A 23,157-nucleotide genomic window follows, 5' to 3' on the forward strand; every position below is an offset into this window, starting at 1 on the left:
AACCATAACTCAAAGCTAAGTATTCTGCTTCCAAATCTACTACTCCTTTCATCAGGCTTGTAAACTAGGGGTCTTCTTGACTTTTTTTTCTCTCTCTCACCCTCCAAATATAATCCGTTGCTAAGGCCTTTCAATTTTACCTTTCATAACATTTCTTGCATTCACCCTTTTCTGACCTCTGACACTGTCTCAACTCTGGTACAAGCTCTCATCACCTCACATCAGGGCTACTGCAACGATCGGCTGGTTGGTCCCCCTATCACAAGGATCACCCCACTCCAATCCCTTCTCCATTCAGGTGACAAAGTGATCTTCCTAAAGCTCAAATCTGATCATGGTCCCTTTCCTCCCATTCAACTCCAATATCTCCCTATTACCACAAGAATCAAATACAAAATCTTTTTTGGTGTTTAGATCCTTTCACCTTTCCAGTCTTCTTAAAACTTACACCCCCTTCCACTGTGATTGTGATACTACCCTCCCCGATATTTCTCCAACAAGATACTCATCTCCTGACTCGACTTGGGGCACTTTCTCTGGCTGACCCCCATGCCTAAGATACTCCTCATCTCTGTCTCTACATTTTCTTCAAGTCCTAGGCAAAATCCCATTCTACAGGCGGCCTTTCCTGGACCCCGGCTAGTGCCTTCCCTTTGTTGATTATCTTCAATTTATCCTGTACGTATCTTGTTTGTACAAACTGTTTGCATGTTGTCTCCCCTATTAGACCATAAGCTCCCTGACAGCAGGGACTGTCTTTTGTTTTTCTTGGTATCCCAGCGTTTGGAACAGTGTCTGGCACATATGACAGGCCATTAATGAATGTTTTTTGATTATACCGCGTTTCCCTGTTTTGCTCTGGCTCCAAAGAATAAAAGAACTCAAAAAACCAGAGATTAGCATCAATTGCCATTTAAAGGTACGGGTGAGGACGTGCAGCTACTTTAGTCCAGAAAGGTGTTCAATCAGAAAGGTCACCTATTGACCTTTGAAGTCTCTAAAGAAGAGCGGGAGGGTCAAAGATTCCTGAGTAAGGACTGAATTTGTCCCTTGGCCTGGTCGCTTGCTCTGCTGCCGTCCAGGAGACATAGGATTTGGGGACACCTCAGGACTGCAACCAATCCTCCTCCGTCCTCTTCTCCCTGGCAGTCGGTAGGGCTTCCAGAGGACTCTTCACAGTTCGTCACTTTCATCAGCAGGGAACCTGGCAGAGGGAGGTCATGGAGAAATACAGCTTAGGCCACTTCGAGTCCAATCAAAGAGAGAAAGGAAGGCGTCGGGGAGAAGACGAGCCTCAGACGCCGCAGTAGGCGCCAGCATCAACCGCCTCAACTGCCCGCCCCCGTCACGTGACGGGGGAGCGCGGCGCACGGGGCGGCTCTGCTGATTGGTCGGATGGCGGGGGCGCGGTGTTTGATGGGAAGGGGCTGCTGGAGCGCTCTGTCACTAGTGGCTGCTGCCTGCCGGGGCAGGGGAAGGCTGTCTGCGACCGCGGCGGCGGCGGCGGCGGCGGGCGAGCGTCAGCGCCGGGCTCGGCCCCCTTCGTGCAGGTAGAGCCGGGCAGAGACGGGGGAAGGAGCAGGGTGAAGGGCTCCCGGGGATCCTTTCTCCCTCCAGCTCTCTCTCTGGCCGCCCGGCACCGGTTGGCCTAAAAGAGAAAAAGGCTGAGGTGGTGGCATTTGCAGCTGAGGGGCTTGAGCCTGGGGCTGACTCACTCCCGCCTCCTCCCCTTTTCATTTTGATGCCGCCTTAACCAAAGAGAGGGGAGGACAGGGGGGGGTCGGGCTGGGCCTGGGGGGGTGTGGGCGAGTGTGGTGGAGGTTTTCCCAGCCCCAGCTGAGGCGGGGGTGGGAGTTGCCTTTCCCAGCCCCGCCCTTTCTGGCCTCGGAGCTTTCTGGGGATGGAGCGAGATTGATGTGAGCATCCCCTCACCGCGGGCGGGGGCTGGGGTGGGACGGAGGGACTCATGGGTCCAGTGTCTACAGTGCCGCTTTAGGGGTATGCTCTTCTCGCCTCCCAACCCAGAGCCGGAGAGCTGCGAACTGTCAGTGTCACGCTGCCCAGCCCCGGGAGGAGGGAGAGGCTTGGGCGTGTGCGCCTCCTTGAGCAGCCGCTTGCCTCTTTATTTGGTTGCGGAGCCCCGCTGCGGGGAGGGGCGAGCTGGGGAGGCCGTGTAGGTTGGGGGGTAGGCGTGGCCAAGGGGAGGAAGCGGGACGGGAGGAGAGGGAACCCAGCTTCGGCTGCGGGAGGTACTTTTTGTTTGGGTGCGAAAAAGAGGGATGGTGGGTCAGCTTCGTGTGGCAGGCTGCTGGTCGTGGAGACAAGCCATATACCACGTGCCTGGCAACCGATCTCTTAGAAATTGCTTGGAAAGTGGCAATTCTTTGGGTATCCTTGTCTGGGTTAAGACTTCTGATTTTAGCTGCCTGTACAATACAATTTCTTAGTAATGCCTTCAGAACTCAAGCCTTTGTTATCAATAGAAGAAAAACGCTAGAGAGAAATTCCTTGATATAATTATTCAATTTAAAATGTCATCCATAGATTTCTTATTTGAACAGCCTAGAAACCACTTCAGACAGAAGCACCATTAGTATAACAAATAAAGAAAAACTGTTCAAGAGAAACATTGAAACCTTGTTTTGACAGTCTTAGGAATTTTTTGAGAGTCAAGGCATCTCACTCTCTTCTGCTTTGCATGTGTTTTGTATTACCTATGTATGTATGTGTATGTATGTGCATACATACGTTATGCATATGTCTGTTGGCTCCCCTGTTAATGTAAGCTCCTTGTGGACGGGGACTGTTTTAGCTTTGTTTTTGTTCCCGCAGCACATAGTGTATGAATGAATTTGGATTGGACTTACTCTGGGGAGCTTCCTTTAGGTACATGTTGCTTTTAGTATCCCAAACTGTATAGGAATATTGTGCTGTTCTCCTCGGACCATGAGTTGTTCTTTCTCTGGAAGGACCAGTTAATCTTACCTGAATCACAAAGTTAGGAGAAATGAATTTTGCAGTGGTGGGGGTGTGCTTAATTTTAAAATTTAAATTTTATGGTTACATTGTCAGTGAAACCAAAGTTAGGTAATTCTGTTATGATCAGACTTAAAGTAAAATAACATTAATAGCTGACATACGTAACTGGGATCAAACAAGTTTGTTTTATAGACATAGATAGTACAATAATATATGTATTGTATATACGGTACAATACAATATACATTTATATTATAAGACATATACAATATAATACATATGTACATACATATGTGATTTATTAAAAAAGCAAATAATATTTCCTTTTTGTCCTTAACCTCACAAGGAAGTGGTGACATATACTTGTTGCATTATTAAAAATTGTCATTTCATAATAACCCAGATCTTCTTTTGGTGTACAGTTTCAGATAGATGAGGGTGATGATAACAAATTTACAAAATTGTATTATAGTAAGTAATTTTAATAGCCTATTTACTTTTTGAAAGTTTAGGTTTCTATGCCAAATCACCTTGAATCTTACTTTGGTTACTAAGAAGTGCTGGTATATTGCAGGGCATTCTAAAGGTACCACTGATGATTATTATTTAGTCTCTGTTAAAGTAGATTTGAAATTTGATAAGTTAAGTGATCCTGGCCAAAAGAAATCATCCTTTGCTTTTTTCCCCCTAAAAGACCTATGACAGTATATTAATAAAATATGGTATTATTTTGCTTTTTTTATATTAGAGAAAAGGGAGTCAAAATAATTTTACTTAATATGTGAAATATATATATATAACTTAAACTTTTGGCTTATCATTTAATTATTTGTTGTACTTTTAGAAGATACTGTACCTGATCCACTCTGAATAGTATTTTGGTTAAGAATATGAATATCCAAGCCCTAAGATTTTGAATTATAATTCCCAAACTAAAATTTGTAAGTAGCATCTTAAAATATTTAGTTAATATAGTGGATAATATTACATATAGGAAAATGCATCATTTGAAAACTTAAGTCATTCCAAGGTACACTGACACCTAGACAGGAATAGAGAAAATCTTTACATGTTCTTGAGGGAGAGTGTCATTGGATTTATCCATCTCCTGATTTGATGGCAAATGAATTATTTAGTACATAACGTTGAAATAGTAGAGATATTTGATCTTACATATTTTCCATGGGTGTTTAAACTGGAGTAGGCCTTGAGATTGGACTACACAGAGGACTAGATGTGAGAACTGATGAAAGTGTACATAAATTAAAGCAGAAGAAAAATATTTCACTTAGCTACTTTATATTTTCATATATGTCGTAATGCATTGGCTCTTGCATGTGGATTTAAATATGTTTATTCCATTCCTTTTATATAGAAATGTCCAGGACATTGGTGGGTTTTTTTGTTTGTTTTTTTTTGGTGAGGCAGTTGGGGTTAAGTGACTTGCCCACAGTCAGACAGCTAGTGAGTGTTATGTGTCTCGACACATGAGGTCACATTTGAACTCGGCTCCTGCTGACTCTAGGGCTGGTGCTCTATCCATTTCACCACCTAGCTAGGGTTTCTATCTAGTCCAGTTGTTCTCTAAGTATGGTCTAGGGATCCCTGGTGTGGGGAGCTTGAGACCCTCTGTTGGGGTCTGCAGAGACAAAATGATTTTCATAATAATAGCAAAACTTTTAAATTTCTAATACTGTAAATGTCCATAGATATAACCTACAAACAAAAGCTCTTTGAGGGAATTGGCTCCCCATTAATTTTAAAGACAAGGAAATTTGAGAATTGTTTGATTGTCCTTTGCTTTCATAGAGGAGAAACTGAAGCCCAGAGTGGTTAAGTACTATGCCCAAAGTCGCAGAGCTCGGATGTAGTAGAGCTAGAATTGAAACCCAGGTTCTCTGTTTTTAATGCAGACTCTTGGGGTGTTTGGGAATTTTTGGTACTGGCACTAGGTCTGTTCTTGGAGTATTTGTCATGAGAGGGAGTGAATCAGTGTAGAATTGATTTATAGGCAGTAGAGGCATTGCTGGAAACCTGGGTGACTAGAAAGATTGTCTAGAAATTGATAGAAATATGGAAAGAGGGTTGGGTTTAGGGGAAAAATAATGAGTTCTGTTTTGGATATGTAGAATTTTGGACATGAGACATCCAGTGGATATCTAATAGGCAGCTGGTGACGTAGGACTAGAGCCTGGGTGAAAGATGAGGGCTGGATATATAGATAAGGAATTGTCTTCCTAGAGATGTTAGTTGAATCTGTAAGAGCCAATGAGATCACCAAGAAGGTAGAAAGAGGGCCTTGAATAGAGCATTTTAAGTTGAATGGAAGATATTGCAAAGGGCTGAGAAGTGAATGTGATGTGAGAAAATGAAGATAGCTTTTTTCCCCCCATAGGAGTTCAGCTTACGAAAAGGAGGAGAAAACTCAGGGCAACTTCAAAGTATGAGAGTCAAGTGAATGTTAAAGAAGCTCTGGCTAGGCATGTTTGAAGGCAGTAGGAGTGAACTGAGCTAAACATTACCTTTACTCTAGTTTCATTCAACAGACATTTCTTGAGTCCTATTAAGTATAAAGAATATAAATAAGCAGTTTTAAACAAAGATGAGGGAAGTAAAACTGAGGACAAACTTTTTAGAGCACTTAAGTTCTAGTTGTATGGGATGTGATTAGTATTAATGCTAATGATCATTCTCTGTTTATTAAAAAAAAAGTCCTTTTTGGAAATTTTTTTTAAAGCTTAAATAGCCATATCTTTATATATAATATCTAATTCAGAGTCTTTACTAACTCAGATTGGCATTCCCCACATTAGTCTGGAGGAATGGATTATATTGTGAGAATTAGCCTGCTGTAGTAGTTAGAGCTCTGTCTTGGAATCAGTAAAAATTAGATTCAAATCTTGCCCCAGAGGCTCTTTGCAAAGCGTAATCTTCACTTGATCCTACCATCTCTTCAAGCTAACAGATATCTCTTTCTTACTCAGACTCCCAGGAAATAAAATTCTCTACATCTGTGGTGGCAAACTCAGATAGAAATGGGGTCAGTAAAGATCACTGTGAGCCACATATTGCCTTAGAAAACCACACATGTTTACATAGAGATTTATTATTTTTTTTTATTAACACATCAACATATTAAAATCAGGGAGAAACTGTATTTTAATCTGGTTCTGCCAGCACTTGGGAGTATCATGGTTGTGTGGGCTGAATGTTTGATACTTCTGTTCTACATTATACTTCATCTTCTATACCTTAGCTCCTAGGATCTGTCATACCTCACCACTTAACTGATACTACTGTCTCCAAGGTTAACAGTAATCTCTTGTTAAATTTGTTGGTCCGTTCTGTATCACTTGACCATTGTCTTACCTACTCCCCTGAATATTTTCTCTTGCTTGCATTTTGTGGCTCTGAGCTCTATACATCATATTTCTTTTTCTTTTCTTCTTTTTTTTTTGGTGGGTCAATTGGGGTTAAGTGACTTGCCCAGGGTCACACAGCTAGTAAGTGTCAAGTGTCTTGTCTGAGACTGGATTTGAACTCAGGTCCTCCTGACTCTAGGGCCAATGCTCTATCCACTGTGCCATCTAGCCGCCCCTATACATCATATTTCTAACTGACTGAGAGTTCCTTTTCATTTGCTACATCTTAATCAATGTCCTATCGACCTTTTCAGCCCATATTCCATTTAACAGCTAAAATAATCTTCCTAAAGCCCAAGTCTGATTATGTCACTTCTCTGCTCAGAAACTTTCAGTGACTTCCTTTTATTTCTAGGATAAAATATAAAATTTTCACTCTATATTCCCTCCAAACTGACCTCCATATAGGTTTCCTAAACTGAGTATTTTGTCTCTCTGCCTTTATAGAAAAGGTTATCTTTCGTGTTTGAAATGCATTCCCTCCTTATCTCCATCTCTTAGAATCTCTAGCTTCCTTTAAGACTTATATGTTGTAACTTGTAGGAACAATCAGTCAACTTTTATTTCGCTTCTACTATGTGCCAGGCATTATTCTAAGTGGCAGGAGTACAAAAGGAAGAAAAAGACAGTTCCTGCCCTAAGGAGCTTAACATCTTTTCTCATCTCCATAAATGGAGGGTTGTTTGAAAAAGATCAGTTATTCAGTTAAGAGTCAATCTCAGTGTTTGTATGCAAAAACCTTCTCTTGAGTCCATGATCCCCTCAAGCTATCTGATTCTATCTCTATTTTTTTTTATAACTTCCCTCTTAGAAAATAATTTGTCCATACTCTGCCTGCATATCATCTCCACTTAATAGAATTTGGCTAAGAAAGGTCATTTGCAATTTGGCTTCAGTGGAAATTGCTTTTGCATGTATTTTGTATTTACTTTCCTGAGAACATGTTTCACATTGTTACCCCTTCCATGTAAGATCCTTGAGGGTAGGGAGAATCTTGGTTTTTGTCTTTGTATCCCCAGTCCCTAGCTTAGTTCCTGGTATATAGTAATTGCTTAATAAGTGGTCATTCATTTTTAAATTGTCATAATTTTCACATTAGTCAGAATAAGCTAGTTTTTACAGTGTTTATTGGCATTATAACCATAATATTTTAGAATAAATTATAGATGTGTTTTGTTCATTTAACATGAAAATAAACATTTTATTTCTAGCTGTGAATTCCATTACAAAATTGATGAAAGGCATCACCGTAACCTGTCTTCACAGATAAAAGATGGGTGGATTATTTTCCCGATGGAGGGTAAGTTTTCATTTTTTTAAGCTAGTTCTTACGTCTGAGATAATAATCTGACATAAAAACTTATTTACAAAAATCTGCTGTGTGGTATAGAATAGAGTATTAGTTGGATATTATCTCTGAGCATTGGTTTTCCTTTTTGAGTGTGTGTGTTCTCCTTTTGGTTTGATTGGCCTTTAAAAAAAGAAAGTTCAAATCAGTAGAGTTTAATAACTCAGGCATCTCTTGAGTTAATGAAATGAATAGTTGACATTTACTGATTTGTTAAAGTTTGCAAACACTTTGTCAATATCATTTCATTTGGGCCTTATGACAGCCTGTGAGGTGGAGACAATGATTTTCTACAGACTTGAAACTAAAGTTCATAGCAGTGAATTGACCTGCTTGGGGCTACAAAATTAAGACTCAAGCACAGGTTTTATATATAGCATAAATTAGAGATAAATCTTACAGGAAAGTCATTAAGGGAGCCTGTCGAAGGGATTTTAGCTGGGAACTGAAAGAAGTCTGGGAAGCCAGGAGGGAAGAGATGAGGAGGCCAAGAGTTCTAGGCATAGAGGAGAGTCAGTGGGATGCACAAGAGTGTGGAGATGGACTATTACATGAGAGGAACATCAAGGAGATCGGTTATTGTATCATAGAGTACATGGGCAGGGAGAGCAAGGTGTAAGAAGACTGGAAGGGTAGAGAGGGGTCAAGTTATGAAGGGAGTTAAGAGCCAAATACAGGATTTTAGATTTGATCTTGGAGGTAAGAGGGAGCTACTGGAGTTTATTGAATCAGGGGAGTGATATTGTCAGACTTGTGCTGTAGCAAGATCAATTTGATAACTGAGTGGAGGATAGACTGGAATGGGGAGAGATTTGAGGCAGGAAGACCAACCAGCTGCCTATTGCAATAGTCTAGGTGTGAGGTGATATGGGCCTGCATCAAGGTGGTTGCAGTGTCAGAGCAGAAAAGGGGTATATATGAAAGATGTTACCAAGTTAGAAATGTCAGGACTAACCAATTGGTTGGATTTTGGGGGTGTGAGAGAGAGAGAGAGAGAGAGAGAGTGAGGAGCAGACTAGTACATCTAGAATATAAGCCTGGATGACTGAGAGAATAGTGGTGCCCTAAGCAGTAAAAGGGAGGCTAGGAAGAGGGGAGATTGGAAAAGATATTGGGAAAGATAGAGTTCAGTTTTGGACATCCAGTTCTAGATGTCCATCAGGCAGTTGGAGATGTGAGGAGAGAGGTTAGGGCTGGATAAATAAATCTGAGAATCATCTGCATAGAGATGATGATTAAATCCATTTGAATGGACAGTTGAAGCTGTTGAGATTGTCAAGAGAAATGTTATAGAAGGAGAAGAAGGCGCAGGACAGAGTCTTGGAGGATCCTTACTGTTAAAGGATGGTGACGTGTATGAACATCGAGCAAATGAGACAGAAAAGGAGCAGTCAGACAAGTAGGAGGAGAATCAGGAGAGAGAGCAGTGTCATGAAAACCTACAGACAAGAGAGTTATCAAGGAGAAAAAAATGACAATGTCAAAGTAAAGGTCAATGACTGAGAAAAGGCCATTTAAATTTGGCAAATGAGATTATTGGTAAATTTGGAGAGAACAGTTTCAGTTGAATAATGTCAAGCCAGATTGTAGAGAATTAAAAAGAGAGTGTGAGGAAAAGAAATGGAGACTCACCTTGTAGATAGCACTCTCAAGTTTAGGCACAAAAGGGAGAGAACAGTTAGGGTGATAGCTAGTGGAAATGGATGGATCAAGTGAAGGTTTTTTGAAGATGGGGGAGACATGAAAATTTTTGTTAAGTAGTAAGGAAGCAGTTGGTAGACAGGAAGAGAATGGGGAAAAAAAAGATGATAGAGGGGAAAATTTTATGAAGAAGACAGGATGGATTTGGATTACTTGTGTATATAAAGAGGTTTGCCTTAATAAAAAGGGCTTCCTCATGTGAAATGGGTAAAAGAGGAGATGATGACAGAAGCCATCTGAGTAATATAAGATGAGGAATTCAGTAACATCATGACTTGAATGACATGTGGCAATTCTCTTTTCATAGGGAAGAAGAGGGAGCTCTTAGCAAATGGCCTCAATTGTTTTAGTGAAATATAAGGCAAAACTTTCAGCTGAGAGGCTATAAGGAAGGGGAACTGTGGGAGTTTTGAGGAGGGATGGAAAGATTTGGAAAATGTCTTTAGTGGGAGAATTGAGTCAACTAGGAAGGTATAAAAGGATTGTTTTGTTGCTGTAAGGGCCCAGTTGAAATTATGTAACATAAACTTGTGGACTCTGGCTTCAATCAGCACAGTTTTGTGATTTTTCTCCAACTTCATTCAGTAGCACATGTGTAGGAATAAAGACAGTGAATGGTGGGAGTGATCTAAGACTGAGCCTTTGGCAGAGCAAGATAGGCAGTACAATAAGGGGGCAAAAGACTATAGAATGGATAGTGTAGAGTTAAACTTACTCATCAAAGGGTAAAGATGGGGAAGGGAGAAGAATGTAGCTAGTGCAGGGGTGGTGTCTTGGGAAGGAACTGAGGAATTGAGGAATTGGAGGTCATGGTGTGTATGAAGAACAGGGTTTTTACAAGGCAGAGAGAGAGGGAGAGAGGTGGAAAGACAATAGATTGTGATTATGTAAGGGAATTTAAGAGTTCATGAACATGGAAATGGTGCATTTGTGGGAGATGGCAAGATTTAAAAATATAACCACCTTTACGTGTGGTATAGATGGGATGGAGGACTGGGCCATGGGAAATGAGTAAGTTACAGAACTAGGAGATTAGGGTATTTGAGATCGAGTCAGTATATATTGTGAACTCTCATAGTATGAGGGCAGGAGTTGGGGAGAAGAGAAAGATTGAGCCAGGCTCAGAACTCATTGAAGAAAGAAAGGGAACAACATCTGGAGGTGGGTAGACAGCAGCTACAGGAACCTTGTTTGGGTGGAAGGTATGGACTCAGTGAATCAAAAGAGAAGTTTCTGAGTGACTGAGGGGGGTGAGTAGAGGGAGAGCCTGAAAGTGGTAGTGGGTAGTGGCAAGATGCCATACTTCGTATTTATTAACTTCATTTTATTAATAATCCTTAAAAAAAGAGTCTTGTTTCCTTCTCAGATGTTTTGGGTCTTTATTTTAAAGGTATTTGTAATGAAGTGTTATATGTAATTGAATTTTGGATCTCTGTTTCCACGGAATAAATGCATGTGCAAAATCCTCATTAAATTGAATGCAAGAAAAAAATCCTTGGGCATTTAAAAAGTGTGATGAGTTTAGAAAACACCAGATAGCAGCATTTGTAAGGGAATTTTATTTAAAGGTCGTGTATTTGGGGAAGGTATATAGAGTTTGTATCTGGCGAATTCAAATTATATGGTTTCCATTTTTAAATACAAAGTATGAACTTCATAATGGAGGATCTAATCTGTGACTGGCAGTGAAGAAATATAACAAATAACAAAATGGAAATGTACCCCTTATTCTGTCTAGCTACCAATTTCATTTCCCTTCACCCTGCATTTCTTGTGTGTTTTGTGGCAATGGCAGCAGGTGGTATTTTAATATTATCTAGGGTACAAAAGTTTATATGACATAGGCATATTCGAGTCAAGTCAACAAACATTTTAAGTACCTGCTCTGAAGTTTCAGGCTTTGAACTAAAGGCCAGAAGCACAGATATTGTGGTTAGTGCTAAGCGTGAGTTTTCTCAAATGGTGTGTGAGACATCTTGGCAAATTTGAATTTCTCTCACTCTTCAGTGAATTATTAAAACTTGTAAAACCCAAACTCTTGTCTAACACTGTCCTTGATTCCTTTATGAAAGTAATAACTAACATTCACATAGCTCTTAAGGCTTTCCTATCACTTTACATTTGTTCCTCACAACAACTCTATAACGAAGTGTCGTTATTTTTCTTATTTTATAAATGAAGAAACAGACTGAGAGATGTTAAGAGACTTTCCCAGGGTCGAACAGCTAGTTGGTATCCAAGGTATAATTCAAACTCAGGTCTTCCTGAAAACAGGTCTGGTGCTCTATCCACTACAATGCCTAACTACCTCACAATCAAAATAGATATTTCTTTTCTTGTAGAAAACTGCTAAAGAATATTTTAGAAAAACTAGGCAGAACTTAATGGTTTTCATAGTTTTGCAAGATTTTAATGATCTTACAGAAAATCAGATTCTTTTAAAGAATTGGCTCCTACTTAAAGCTTAAATCACTTAAAGATTTAAATAGCTTTTTTGTTGTTGTAGAAAATAAATAATTTTATTTTTCCAGTTGTGAAATTGTTTTCCATAGAGACTGAGATAGACTTAATTTTGATTCTCTGAGAATTAAGTATCTTTTGTGTCTTGAAGAAAAAGAATAGTGGCTATAAAAATGCTTTTCATGTTCTCATAAGAATTTTTGTTTGCTAGAGAACACTCCACTTCTATTTGATAGTTATTCTTGTTTAAGCACATGATTCATAAATGCCTATGATTTACTTAGAAATACATTGACAGTATTATTATATGATGATATTTGGGAAAATTGAAACTTGCATCAAGAGAAATGTCTTTTGGTCTAGTATTTTCTGGTACATAAATACCCAAATGTCTACTGAATGTGAAAGTAGGTTTTATAGTGTAACAAGTTCTAAGTCTCCATTTTTTTCCCCTTCTGTAAACAGGCAAAACCTTCAACAGTAGAAGTTCTGGAAAATATAGATAAGGTATGTTTTTTAACCCTAAAGTTTCTCCAGACCTGAATAGAAAATTATCTCATTGTATGTAAAATAACATGCATTCCTTTGGAAACAAAATGTGATCTACAAAATTAGAATTATACTAGTAAGAAATAAGTTGGGTAAAAACCTTGATGTAACACAATCTCAAAAAAATCAAACTGTCCTAGGGAGTCTAGAAATCTGTGTCAGGTAATGGAACCTCTCAGAGTGAAATTGGATCTTCACTATAGTGTAAATCAGGATTGATGATAGAGTAAACTAAACTCTTTCGTATACACAAATTTTCACTTTGCGCAGTTTTCAGTATTCCTTTACCGGTGCCATGGTGATTATTCCTTTAGTACAAGGGTTCTTAACTTGGTCTCTATGAACTTGTGGCTTTAAAAATATTTTGATGACTATATTTAAATATTACAGTGTTCCCTTGTAATCCTAAATATTTTGTGTTTAAAATGTTAATCTGAGGAGGGGGTCTGTAGATTTCACTAGATTGCCAGAAGAGCAGTCCATGACACAAAAAAGGGTAGTAAGAGATGGTTGCTTTAATGGCTGTAGAGAATGAGTAGACAGAAGAACTACACTAGTTTTATGGGTTTTTTAAATATCAATTTTCGTTACATTTTCTAAAGCCAAATTTTTTCTGTTTTTTTTTTTAATAATGTAATGGACTTATAACAATTAGTTTCATTTTTAAAAGTATATGAAAGCGTAAGGCATGATTTTAGGCTGTTATCAGATGGTATTAGTCATTATAAAACAAATGTATTAATTTTTCTGAAGATAAAACATAATTAAACATTTAAATAGAAGTATTTTGTAAATGGAAATATGAGTAGGAGAAAGTTATTTCTAATATTTCAGTAATTGTTTAATGTTTTGTTTTTGAGGTTCAGTAACATGTGACAATTCTCTCTTAATAGGAAATCCAAGCATTAGAAGAATTTAGAGAGAAAAATCAAAGATTACAGAAACTATGGGTTGGAAGGTTACTCCTCTACTCCTCACTTCTTTACCTGTTTACTTGCATAGTAGTATACTTGTGGTACCTTCCAGATGAATTTACAGCAAGACTCACTATGACACTCCCGTTTTTTGCATTTCCATTGATGTAAGTAAATATATATTTCATTTTTCTTTTGGTGTTCTCTTTTCCCGAAATAGTCAGTTTCCTCTGGTCAGTTCTTTTTATTGTGGATTAAAGTGTCAGTGAGGCTTCTTACAGGCATTTGAATGCTTAGGTTTGCTTTTTGATAGTTTGAAGATTTGTTATATATTTTTTTAAAATAGAGCAGAGATCTTGTATTAGGTAACTCCTTCTGATGGAGCACCCAGTATCCAAAGACTTTCTGGGATATGCTCACATAATATAATACGATGATGCTTGTGCACTTTACAACTTTTAAATAAAAAATTTAATAGTGATGTTTACTATGCTAGTACTGGAGTATTAAGTTAAAGAGGATATGAGTATCACTTTCATTATATTAGTTTTTCATCTTTAAGTAGGAATATTACTTTGTAAAAACCATATCTTTTGGGACAGCGAGGAGGTGCAGTGGATAGAGCACCAGCCCTGAAGTCAGGAGGACCTGAGTTCAAATGTGGCCTCAGACCAAACACTTGACACTTACCAGCTGTGTGACCTTGGGCAGGTCACTTAATCCCAATTGCCTAAAAGCCCCATATCTTTCATAGCAACTATTTAGAGCAGGAAACATATCTCCTAAATATTATATGCCGTCTTTAGTGAACCTGTAAGAACTAGTCTTGTCCCAGCTGTTACAAATGTGTATATAGGCTTTTGAATGTTTTCATAGTGCTTTGAAGTTTGTTATTCATACTTATTTCCATTTTTTCTTTGAAATCTTGTCTCTTATTAGTGCTTTTTACTCTAGCTATGATACTGTAACTAAATATAATAACCAGTTATCCTGAGTTCCTTTCCTTAGGCTTACTTAAACAAATAAACAAAAAATGATGGTGGTCAGGAAATGGAGAAGCTCTGTTAGCAAACTTTCGTACCAGAATTAGATTGCCCTTCCACTGAAATGTGTTTTGCTAATATTTAAGGGTCTTGTGAACTTGGGATCTTTTGACTCTGGCAATAATATGGCTTGACAGATTGTACACAGTAACTCTGGTTTTTCCTTGAAAACAAGGATGTATAGCTATTGAACATACAATAATTAAGTATACTGTTAATGTTTTGGGGAAATTTTTACAAATAAATATGGCAGTTTGCTAAATAACTACTTTGCATGGATATTTTTATCATCTAAAAAGTTCTTAGGAGTAATTAGCTTTACAGAGGATGTGTGTATACAGAGAAAAGCACGTATGCACAGAGAATTAAATGGGGTATACCTTTCCATGGAGTTTGGATTATGTTGAAATTCCTGGTCAGACAATCTAGACAAGAGAATTCCTAGGACCCTGGAGGGCCTCAGTCTATAGAAAAGGGCCATAGAGAAAGGGAATTCCACTTCCGTTTTCTAATTTAATTCCTTGTCCAAGATTCTCAAATCCTGTGTCTTCAGCTCACCCAACCCACTTCACTACTTCAGACTCATGGTATTACCTGAGTTACCTGAGGAAAGTGAGGAAGAAAAAAAGGAGGATCTCCATTGTCCTAATCCATTCCCTAAAGGATAGGATGGGGAAAATATCCTTTTCCTTGATTGAATTTCCTTTTCATTCCAATTGGAATCACAGGTTCATAGATTCAGAGCTTCAAAGAACCTTGGAGATCTTTGAGTCTAACCTCCCCCCCCCTTTTTTTATAAATGAGGAAATTGAAGTAGAGAGTGACTTGTCTAGGGTCACACAGATGTGAGATATCTGAGGTAAGTTTGAATTCAAGTCTTCCAGACTTCAGTTCCAACACCCTGTCCTCTATATATCTGACTCACATTCGTCATATTTGTATTTCCATCCTTTTTCTGGAACATTGAGTGAACTGAGGGCATGTGGCTTCTACTTTTTGGCATATTTCATGCTTCCTTTTGTTAACTGCATGAGTTTAATAACCAGGTTTATGGTCAGTGAAGTGGAATGCTGAATGGGGAAAATCAGCTGTCTCAAAAAAAAGGCTTGTTCTACTTTTACTTGGCTTTTTCTTCGATTTCTTTCATTGCTTTAGAATAACTACCTCAGGCTTTTCTGGCTCCAGCTCTTATACTTTTCTTCCTCAGTCCCTGGGGAATGCCAGCTAGTAATTGGCTGGATTATATCATTTCACTTGATTGTGACATGGAAAACATGAGTAATCATGTTGCTAACAGTTGGGAGGAGGTCAGTTACTTTGATCTAGAAATTCTAGTGTATTCTAGAGGTAGGAAGTAGGGAAACATAATTTCTACATATAATAAAATTTAATTTAACTCATTAATTTGGAACCTCATTTGGAATTTATGATAATTTAGGCATTTGCCATATTGATGACAAAAAAAAGGAAAACATACTGCAAACAAGGTTGTAAAGCATGTTTATCTTAAGTAAAACTTTTAAAAGCAATTTTAAACATACTTTAACAGTATTTGTTTCCACATAGTTTTCTGGTTAAAAATATTTGTATTCAAAAAAGGTCTGGCAAGAATTCTACCTTGTTAGTTCTAATTAAAAGTAGACCAATATTGCCAAGTTGGGGGTTCAGTTGCATCTCCTTTGGTAGTGTAACATCATGGAAAGAACCCTTGGAGTTGGAATTAGGCCTGGGGGCAGCTAGGTGGCGCAGTGGATAGAGTTCTAGCCTTGGAGTCAGGAGGACCTGAGTTCAAATGTGGCCTCAGACACGTATCATGGGCTGTGTGACCTTGGGCAAGTCACTTAACCCCATTGCCTAGCCAAAAAAAAAAAAAAAAGGAGGAATTAGGCCTGGATTCAGGATTCCAGATCTTGGACAAATCAACTCTCCAGCCTTAGTTTTTTACTTATAAAGTGTAGTTTGTAGTATTTTCACTGCATACTTCAATGGGATTGTTTTAAGGCTCAGTTGTGATAATATGTAAAATGGTTTTAATAGTAAAGTCCGTTATATTCTTTTTTTGAAAAGCATTTTTTCTAATGAATTGGTTTTAATGCCTTTTCAATTTTTAACTCCTTATATTTGAGAGGAACAAAACTTAAGTTAAAAATGCTAAATTATTTAGACTGATCTCTCTGTTTTGATTACAAGGTTTTTATTGTACTTCCTGTGTCACCGATTGAGCTGTCTTTTTCTCTCATCTCTTTTTCTAGAATTATCCTTTGGTTTGTTAAATACTAGGGCTATTCTTAATGTGGTCTCACTCATATTTGTGACAGTTTTCCAACTGATGAAACTTTATGTTTTAATTTCAGTAATTTCTTAACTTCTGTGATTATATCAAATATAGGAAGCAACCAGCAGCCATTCATTTCTAATTTTTTCTGTAAATTGAGTAGAGTTTATGACTTTGTCATTGTTGGTAGTTTTAAACAGTAGTGAAAACAAAAATTGCTGGAAAGTGAGGGAGGTCTTTACAGGATGAGGCTTGGTTTTCTGGTTTCATTGGAAATTGAAGCTTGGAAATAGTTTGATAGTTTGTAGCAACAGTAACAGCAAAAGGCACATCAGCTTCTACCTTATTTTCTCCTTCTGTTTGTGGTATTTTGCAGAACCCCTAGGTACATCTGATGTCTGTAAAAAAGGTGTGCTTCCTATACGTTTCAAACATTTCAGATTCTCAGTATTAGAATATTTGAATTTGGGGCAAGGCAAAACATTGGATATCTCTAGCAAAACCTTGTGGAATATTAGCCAAACAGAATATGACAAACTTAATTTGATTTAAACCTACTTTTCTTCCCTCTTGCCTTTCGTCTTGTTCCTTATTCTCAATGTTATTAACTTCCTTTTCATGTTTAAGATAAGACTGTGCATGATACCTTTATAGTCTTTATAGTCAGAGAAGGTTTTGGTTGTAGAGATAGCTTTCATCTATGTTTCAGTAGCTGATATTCACAGGTAATTCAACTAAGTCATACTTATAGTACTCCCTTGAACACCTTTCTTTCAAGTTCCAGAGCTGTAGAATTCCAATCCATGTAAGTTCCACACAGGGGAAAGAAAATGTATTCAGAAGAATTAGTCATATATTTCCTCTGTGGTTTTCCACTCTTCTTTTTTTTATACATTGGGAAAGAAACTAAAGCAGAGGAACTGAGCCCAGGAGATTTTTCAGTCAGCCAGGCGCTGTGATAAATTATGGGGATACAAAGAGAGGCCAGAAACCAAACCAAACCAAAAAGTGTCTGCCTTCAAGAAGTGTACATTTGAATGGGGTAGACAACATGTAAATAACTAGTCAACTTGCATTTATTAAGCACCTGGTATGTGTCACACACGGATGAGGCAGCTATGTGGCTCAATGGATAGAGTGCTGGGGCTGAGGTCAGGAAGACCTGAGTTCAAATTTGGCCTCAGATACTTACTAGCTTTGTGATCCCAGGCAAGTCACTTAACCTCTGTTTGCCTTAATTCACTGGAGAAGAAAAAGGCAAACCACTACTTTATCTTTGCCAAGAAAACTCCATGAACAGTAGAGATGGTCCAAGGGATCCCAAAGAGTTGGACATGACTGAACTACTGAACCACAAATGTGCCAGGCACTAAGTAGTGGGGTTATAAAGGAAGGCATAAAAATTTCCCCCTCTGTTCTCAAGGAACTTACAGTCTAATGGGGGAGAAAATATGTAAGCAACTATGTACAAACAAGATAAATACAGGATAAGTTGGGGGTAGTCTCAGAGGGAGGAATGCACTAAGATTAAGGAGCACTGAGAAAAGCTTCTTGTAGAAGGAGGAACTTTGTCTAAGACTTGGAAGAAGTCCAGGTAAGAAAGAGGCAGAGATGAGGAAGGAGAGTATTCCAGGCATGGAGGACAGCCAGTGAAAACACTCAGAGTTGGGAGATGGAGTGTGTGAGTACAAACAGCATAGAGGTCAACGTCATTGCATCATAGAACATGTACTAAGGTACAAGAAGACTGGAAAGTAGGGGAGAGGCCAGGTTATGAGGATCTTTAAAAAACAAACAGGATTTTAGATTTGATCCTGGAAGCAGTAGTAAGCTACTGGAATTTATTGAATATGAGGCTGATATGGTCAAATCAATGCTTTAAGGAAGATCAATTTGATAGCTAAATGGAGAGTGGGCTTGAGTCTGGGAGACCAACCAGTAGTCTGTTGCAGTGGTCCAAGTACAAGTGTAAGGTGATATGGGCTTGCATCAAGGTGGTTTCAGTGTTAGAGGAAAGAAGGGGCTGTACGCAGAAGATGTTACAAAGGTATAAATAACAGGGCTAGTTAATTGATTGGATGTTGGGTGGGGGGCAGTGAGAGTGAAGAGTGAAATATTGACATCTAGGTTGTAAGCTGGAGAGGATAGTGATGCCACTGTCAATAATAATGGAGTTAAGAAGATAGGAAATTTTTTTGGGAAAGATAATGAGTTCAATTTTGGATATTCAGTTCTAGATGTATAGTGGGCATTTGGAGATGTGAGACTGGAGGTTAGAAGAGAAGTTAGGGGCTTAGATAAATTGATCTAAGAATGGTCTGCATAGAAATGACAGTTGAATCCATGGGAGCCATTGAGATCAACAAGAGATATAGTGTAGAAGGAGAAGGAAAAAGGGCTTGAGACAGAGTTGTGGGCAACCCTTACTGTTAGAGGATGGTGATATGGATGAAGATCCAGCAAAGGAGACAGAGAAGGAGGAGTCAGAGAGGTAGGAGGAAAAATCAGGAAAGAGAGCAGTATCATGAAAACCATGAGATGAGAAAGTATCAAGGAGAAGGAGGATGATTTACAGTGTCAAAGAGAAGGATGAGGATTGAGAAAAGGCCAGTATATTTAGCAATTAAGAGATAGCTTTGCAGAGAGTAGTTTCAGTTCAGTGAAATGGAGGCATCCTTCTCAAGGAGTTTAGACACAAAAAGGAAGAGAGACATAGGATGATAGCAGAGATGGATGGATAAAGTGAGGGGTTTTTTGAGGATGGAAGAGACATGATTTTTGTAGGTAGTAGGGAGGTAGCTAGCAGATAGGGAGACTGAAAATAAATAAGAGAGCGAGGATGATAGAGGGGACAGTCTGTTGGAGCAGATGAGATGGAATGGGATTACTTGTGCATGTAGAGGGATTTGCCTTGGCAAGGAAGACCACCTCTTCACCTAAAATGGGAAGGAAGAGATGGTGACAGAAAGCATCTGAGTGATCATGAAATGAGGAATTGAAGAGATAAAGGAATTACAGTCATGAGCATGGATGAAGAATACTTGTCAGTGGTGGCAAGATAAAGAGTATGACCATTGTGGTATAGTTGAGGTTGGTGGGGGAACACTAGTTATGTGAAATGAATAAGTTGAGGAATTGAGAGGTTAGAGCCGGGGTGGGGAACGTGTGGCCTTCTAGATCTTCAAGTGTGGCCCTTTGACTGAATCTGAACAGCACAGAACAAATGGAAGGATTTGTTGCATAAAACTTGGACTCAGTCAAAAGGCCGCACCCAAGTACCTAGAAGGCTACATGGGGCCTTGAGGCCACAGGTTCCCCACCCCTGGTAGAGTGTTTGAGAGAATGTTACTTTATATGTTGAAGTTCCTTAGTATAAGGTCAGGGGTTAAGGAAGAGAGGACTGAGCCAGGCACTAAACTCTTTGAAGAAAGAAGGAGACTGTCTTGAAGATTCATAGACAACTGTCATAATCTGGATTGTGTCATAAATGTGGATCAAAGGAACCACAAAAAAGAGGTTACTGAATGATAGTGGTAGAGGAGAGCCTGGAAGTGTCAGTGAAGATCAAGGAGTAATCTAATTCCCCCACAAGGCTCAGTGAATTGGATTGGGGGGGAGGTAGGTGTGAGTAAAAGTGCAACTAGTGCCAGAAATGGGAGCCAGGAAAGCCGTGTCATCAAATGGAGTCAGGTCTCATTGAGTGCAAGAAGATGGAGGGAGCAAGAAAGGAAAAGGTTTAAGATGAAATCTAGTTTGTTACCTCTGGAGCAGTTTTAAAGTGGGAAGTTGGGTTGAGAGGGTTGTAAATAAGGGAGCAGTCGGGAGTGGAGTGGTAGATAATGGGGTTTTTGACCCATGGTAGATGGGGGGTTTATGGGGTATCCAAGAGGAGAAGGTGATAAACAATGTGAAAGGTGTAGAGAGATCAAGGAGGATTAAGACTGAGAAAAGACCATTAGATTTGGTAATTAAGAGATCCTTGGGATTAGGTTTGCTGGTGTCCCCTTTATTCTCTGTTACTGGGAGAGGCTAAAGCTGATTGATTGAGTTCAGGAGTTTTGGCATATTGCTCTGGGCGGGGAGAAGATCCTGGTGTGGCATGGGCATGTAGGCCGCAGTGAACTTGGAGCAGGCCTCAGAGGACTGAATCTCGGGCAGCTGTGGTGGCTTCCAGACTTCTCAACCCACAAACACCAAAGACAACTTATAAGGTCAGTGGAAAAAGTCTGTTTCTGCGGTGGAGGAGCTAGGTCAGAGCCAGCTCCAGAGCACAGAGCGCAGAGGGCCGGGGTGGTGGCTGCGTCCTAACTTCAGGCCCACAGACTGAGGGGGAATTGAGTGGCTGATCAGAGAGGGATTTCAGGGATCTATTTGCCAGTGCTGAGGCAGGAATCTCTTGCTTTGCCCATGCTTGGATCTGGGTCATAGTTCTGGGCAGCGGTCCTGGGGCAAGAAGGAGTGCTGGCATGGTGGAGCTTGTAGTGACAGTGGAAAGGAAACCTTCTTCACAGTTCCAGGACAGAAAGGAGTGCTTGTGGTCACTAATAGACCAGAGCACAGGCCAGGAAAGGAGTAAACACCTTGCAAGAACTGAAAATTTACAGGTCCCTACAAGTATCTCTGAAAACAGCTGTATAAACCCCTGAAGCTTCGGACAGTATGTTCTCCACATTGGAAGCAGACTCTTACCTTAACAAAGAGTTTAAAACTCAAGTAATTGGCTGGGATCATGAGCAAGCAGCACAAAAAGAGTCAGACTATATTATCTTACTTTGGTGACAAAGAAGATCAAAACATACAACCAGAAGAAGACAACAAAGTCAAAGCTCCTACATCCAAAGCCTCCAAGAAAAATATGAATCAGTCCCAGGCCTTGGAAGAGCTCAAAAGGGATTTTGAGAAGCAAGTAAGAGAAGTAGAGGAAAAACTGGGAAGAGAAATGAGAGTGATGCAAGAAAATCATGAAAAACAAGTCAACAGCTTGCTAAAGGAGACCCAAAAAAATACTGAAGAAAATAACACCTTAAAAAATAGCCTAACCCAAATGGCAAAAGAGGTCCAAAAAGCCAATGAGGAGAAGAATGCCCTAAAAAGAAAAATTGGCCAAATGGAAAAGGAAGTCCAAAAGATTACTGAAGAAAATACTTCCTTAAAAATTAGAATAGAGCAATTGGAAGCTAGTGACTTTATGAGAAATCAAGACACTGTAAAACAAATCCAAAAGAATGAAAAATTAGAAAACAATGTGAAATATCTCATTGGAAAAACAACTGACCTGGAAAATAGATCCAGGAGAGAGAATTTAAAAATTATTGGACTATCTGAAAGCCATGATCAAAAAAAGAGCCTAGACATCATCTTTCAAGAAATTATCAAGGAAAACTGCCCTGATATTTAGAACCAGAGGGCAAAATAGAAATTGAAAGAATCCACAGATCTCCTCCTGAAAGAGATCCCCAAAGGAAAACTCCTAGGAATATTGTAGCCAAATTCCAGAGTTCCCAGGTCAAGGAGAAAATATTACAAGCTGCCAGAAAGAAACAATTCAAGTATTGTGGAAACACAATCAGGATAACACAAGATTTAGCAGCTTCTACATTAAAGGACCACAGGGCATGGAATATAATATTCCAGAGGGCAAAGGAGATAGGATTACAACCAAGAATCACCTACCCAGCAAAACTGAGTATAATCCTTCAGGGGAAAAAATGGTCATTCAGTGAAATAGAGGACTTTCAAGCATTCTTGATGAAAAGACCAGAGCTGAATAGAAAATTTGACTTTCAAATACAAGACTCAAGTGGAACATGAAGAGGTAAACAGGAAAGAGAAATCATAAGAGACTTATTAAGGTTGAACTGTTTACATTCCTGCATGGAAAGATGATATTTATAACTCATGAGACCTTTGTCAGTATTAGGGTAGTTGGAGGGGAAAAATTATATGTATGTAGATAGATAGATAGATAGAGGGCACAGGGTGAGTTGAAGATTAAGGGGTCATATCTGGAGAATAAAATTAAGGGATGAGAGAGATTATACTAGGAGAAGAAGAAAGGGAGAGGTAGAAAGGGTAAATTATCTCACAAAAAAACAAAAGAAAAGCTCTTACAGTGGAGGGGAAATGGGGAAGGTGAGAGGGAATGATGAATCTTATTCTCATAGGATTTGGCTTAAGGAGGGAATAACATACACATTCAATTGGGTATGGAAATCTGTCTTACCCTACAGGAAAATGGGGGAAAGGGGACAAGAGAGCAGGGGGATGATAGAGAGGAGGGAAGATTGGGAAAGGGGGTAATCAGAGGAGGGACAGGGTCAAAAGAAAGAATAGAATAAAGGGGGGGGCAGGATAGGATTAAGGGAAATAGAGTTAATTTTTCACAATGTGTCTACTATGGAAGTGTTTTGCATAACTGCACATGTATAACCTATATTGAGTTGCTTGCCTTTTCAATGAGGGTGGG

The 23,157-nt window shown here is 39.2% G+C and overlaps 1 protein-coding gene across 2 annotated transcripts in view; it reads left to right on the forward strand.

Moving 5' to 3' along the window:
* The first annotated feature begins 1,415 nt into the window (after positions 1-1,415).
* The window catches only part of LNPK (lunapark, ER junction formation factor), a 96,471-nt gene continuing 74,729 nt past the window's right edge, over positions 1,416-23,157 (forward strand). The window contains exons 1-4 of one of the 2 annotated variants that reach the window (XM_020991020.2): positions 1,416-1,550; positions 7,613-7,701; positions 12,376-12,417; positions 13,353-13,540. In XM_020991020.2, coding sequence (XP_020846679.1) covers positions 7,675-7,701; positions 12,376-12,417; positions 13,353-13,540 — 257 coding nt within the window. In that variant the 5' untranslated portion in view covers positions 1,416-1,550; positions 7,613-7,674. The remainder of the gene's footprint in view (positions 1,551-7,612; positions 7,702-12,375; positions 12,418-13,352; positions 13,541-23,157) is intronic. The other variant, XM_020991019.2, reaches the window with a different exon arrangement.

The sequence above is a fragment of the Phascolarctos cinereus genome, unplaced genomic scaffold (assembly GCF_003287225.1).
Source record: "Phascolarctos cinereus isolate Bilbo 61053 unplaced genomic scaffold, phaCin_HiC Scaffold_726;HRSCAF=1367, whole genome shotgun sequence".
NCBI classification, from domain to species: Eukaryota; Metazoa; Chordata; class Mammalia; order Diprotodontia; family Phascolarctidae; genus Phascolarctos; species Phascolarctos cinereus.